This window comes from Schistocerca americana, chromosome 2, assembly GCF_021461395.2.
Source record: "Schistocerca americana isolate TAMUIC-IGC-003095 chromosome 2, iqSchAmer2.1, whole genome shotgun sequence".
NCBI classification, from domain to species: domain Eukaryota; kingdom Metazoa; phylum Arthropoda; class Insecta; order Orthoptera; family Acrididae; genus Schistocerca; species Schistocerca americana.
The window spans coordinates 592,007,334-592,010,517 of NC_060120.1; the positions used below are offsets into that span (position 1 = coordinate 592,007,334).

At 33.5% G+C, this 3,184-nt stretch overlaps 1 protein-coding gene across 1 annotated transcript; it reads left to right on the top strand.

Moving 5' to 3' along the window:
- The first annotated feature begins 1,253 nt into the window (after nucleotides 1–1,253).
- LOC124594224 lies at nucleotides 1,254–2,078 on the top strand. The gene is made up of 3 exons (XM_047132586.1): nucleotides 1,254–1,485; nucleotides 1,597–1,906; nucleotides 2,033–2,078. The coding sequence occupies exons 1-3, from the start codon at nucleotides 1,254–1,256 to the stop codon at nucleotides 2,076–2,078; spliced, it is 588 nt and encodes a 195-aa protein (XP_046988542.1).
- Nucleotides 2,079–3,184: the final 1,106 nt, after the last annotated feature.

The window sequence follows — 3,184 nt, forward strand, 5'->3', positions numbered from 1 at the left end:
TTGGACACTATGAACCAGCAGTATACCCGTGGACTGTTCGAGCAATATTTGACCTGTTTCGCATAAGTGCATTGTCTGGACAATAATTATTTTCATGTCATTCTAGGCGTATGAGCTGTTAAAGTTGGTATTAGACACTTGAGTGTTTATTTTTCTGTAACAAAAAGGTATAATGTTACTGTTGTGAAAACTAAATTTATTGTCATTTAGAAGACTACTTTGCAGGGGATATGCAGAACAGATAACTCAAAAGAAAATTATGTTAATATTATTTAATAACGTATGCTACCTGAATGTTCCACTTTTATTTATTAAGATTACTACATCTTTTTCAGAAATAAAAATCTAAACTAAAATTCACTACTCCTAATTATGACAAAGAAGCCACTGTATAATGAGATAACTATTAAACTGGGATATTATTAAAGTGATCATGTTCTGTTTACAATCTCCATTGAAATGATGCAAATCTGAATATCTAAGGTACATAACAGAAATCTGAATATTGATTGCGTGCTACACTGTAGTAAAAAGTATGTCAGAACAGTCAACATCAAATACTTATTCTGATTATGAAAATGTTGAATGTAAATGGACAAAGCTTAAAAGCACTGAAAATTCATCTTAGACAGGATGTGAATAATCAGAAAGACCTGTCGTCGTTCAGTGGCTATGTTAAAAAGCAGCATTGTCACCAAAGAAAGCTTTATCATACATCTGCATGTATCCCAACAAGAAAACTAAATGAAAACAAAATCAAAAATAAGGAGAGTTATGCTAGAAGCGTTCTACAAATTCAAAAGTAAAATTTTGTCTTCCCATCTGTCTGAAAATTCAAGGAGATTTTGTTCTTAGGTTATGTTATGATAAAAGGAAAAATATTTTAACATTCACTCTCAAGACCTATTCCTTGATATCTTCTGAAATATTCTTATTTTTATACACTCTCTTTGAAGTTCATTTAAGTTGTGAAGTAAAGCTGTACCCTGAGAAAATATATCGTTCATAATTGAAACTGTGTTGTCCAGACTTTGTAATTTACAACATACTATGGATCCAGACTACATCAAAAGGAAAAAAAATACAGCTTTTTTTCTGAAAAAAACTTATTCATTCCAGTGTTTGCAGGTGGAAGAATTTTTTGTTCAAACACGTTGTACGGTAAGACCATGGCTACAAGTGAAGATTATGTAATGAATATTAATAAACCTGAAGGGTCTGACGTTTGGGAAAAATGGAAATAGCACAAGTCTATGGAGCTCTGTTCACATAAACTTGAAAATATTGTTATCAGTATGTCTGAACCTGTTGTGTTGCACCAGGATCCTACTAGTGAACAGACAACAGGTAATGCAGAACGGCAGAAGAATGATACAAAAGTAGGAAGTCTAATAGTAAGTGTGCTAAGTAAACCAGATGCTGAATTTGTGTTGACGTGTAAATATGATATAGATACTTGGGACAAATTATGTGCCCAAATTGAAAGTAGCAGCATGCAATGTTTCAACATGTTAATTGAAAACTGTTTTTGAGTCAAACACAATGAAACACAAGATATTAGCACATAATTTGCTAAGCTGCAGAATTTATTTGTAGATCTAAATGATGAATTAACTAAACATGAAGAGAACACATTGTCTGAAAGAAAATTAAATGGTCGAATTATATCTCTTCTTGGAAAGGGATATGATAATTTCAAAGATCTGTGGGAGACAATACCACTTGAAAATCTCAGTATGAACCTACATATTGAAAAACTTTGTACCATTCAACTGTGTGAACAAAATGTGATGCACATAACTGCATTTGTCGTTTGCATCACATGGAAGAAGAAGATGTCGAAAGGGAGAACAAAACAAAACTTTACATGCAATAAATCTAAACATATATGTCACTGGGCAGTGAGGTGTGTACCGTATTTACTTCATGAGCCATGGGTTCATAGTAGAAATTGTATTGAGATAAATAAAATCTATGATAGTGGTGCTAAGAAGCATATCAATCAGAATAAACAATACTTGGTTTCTTTCAGTTTCTTTCACAGTGAATTTGATGTTGCTGAAGCGGTTTCATTTTGAAAGCAAGTACTAATACGCGTACATTTGGTCCAGGAACAGTCTGTATCAAAACAAATGAAACAATGATGTTACAGTGCTAGATGGAAAATGTTTCATGTGTCCCATGCAAGTGTCCATTTGTTCTGTTTTGGACAGAGCAGCCACATGCAACAGCTATGTTATAAAGTTTGAAATTGTGTGAGGATTCAGGAAAAAGCAGTGATGACATGGTTGTGAGCTATGTGGAAAATGAGTTGTGCATATTGAATACCCTTGCTGTTGGGTTAGAAGAAGATAACCGAGTTAACAGTGACATCTTCTATAACTTACAAACGTACCACAAAAGATTCGATCATCAGAATAAACAACAATTCAATAACATCTTGAAGACATCAATGTCGGAGGTTGTAAGGATGAATTTTGTAAATGTTGTGCATTAGGAAAGGTGCCTAGACTACATCAGACAATGAGCAAATCACTCCACAGTTACCGGCAAATTAATTCATGCAGACGTCAATGGAACAATTAGTACAAAGTCATTTGGGGCGAAGGAGATTTTGTATAGAGACTTTGTATGTTTTTACACACAATTTCAGTAAATTTCATTGAATTTTCTCTTCAAAGTACAAAATAGAAGTGGATGACATACTTAAAAATTTTGAAATGACGCTCAAAGCAAAGGTCATGTTGTTAAACAGTTCAGATGTGATGGAGGAAAAGAATTAAATAACAACAGAGTTGAGAAATTGCTCTTAGATAAGGGAACAGATTTATTGATTCCTGCTCCCTATGCTTCTAAACAAAATAGCTTGGCTGCATGTGAAAACAGAACAATTGTTGAATCTGCATGTTCAATGCCAATGCAAGCAAACTACGAAGAGGATGAGGCCTGAAGTGTACAATACACCAGTCTATATTTTTAATTGTGCTGAGGGTCTTTGGTTCCAGACAAATTTCCTTATGAGCTGTGGTACTGTTAACCAGTTGGAAAACTTGATCACCCTATAATTTTTGGGTCAGGTCATTATGTTCAATTAAATAAACACTTTCTTTCAAACTTTGACAATAAGGTCATGTTCAAGATTCAATATTCAAGAACTTTATTCAGCATAGATCATTTTACAATG

Coding starts and splice junctions, on each gene's coding strand:
- LOC124594224 (XM_047132586.1), top strand. CDS start 1,254: ATGGAGCTCTGTTCACATAAACTTGAAAATATTGTTATCAGTATGTCT. Junction 1,486..1,596: donor ATTATGTGCCCAAATTGAAA/GTAGCAGCATGC, acceptor ATTTATTTGTAG/ATCTAAATGATGAATTAACT. Junction 1,907..2,032: donor ATATGTCACTGGGCAGTGAG/GTGTGTACCGTA, acceptor GGTTTCTTTCAG/TTTCTTTCACAGTGAATTTG.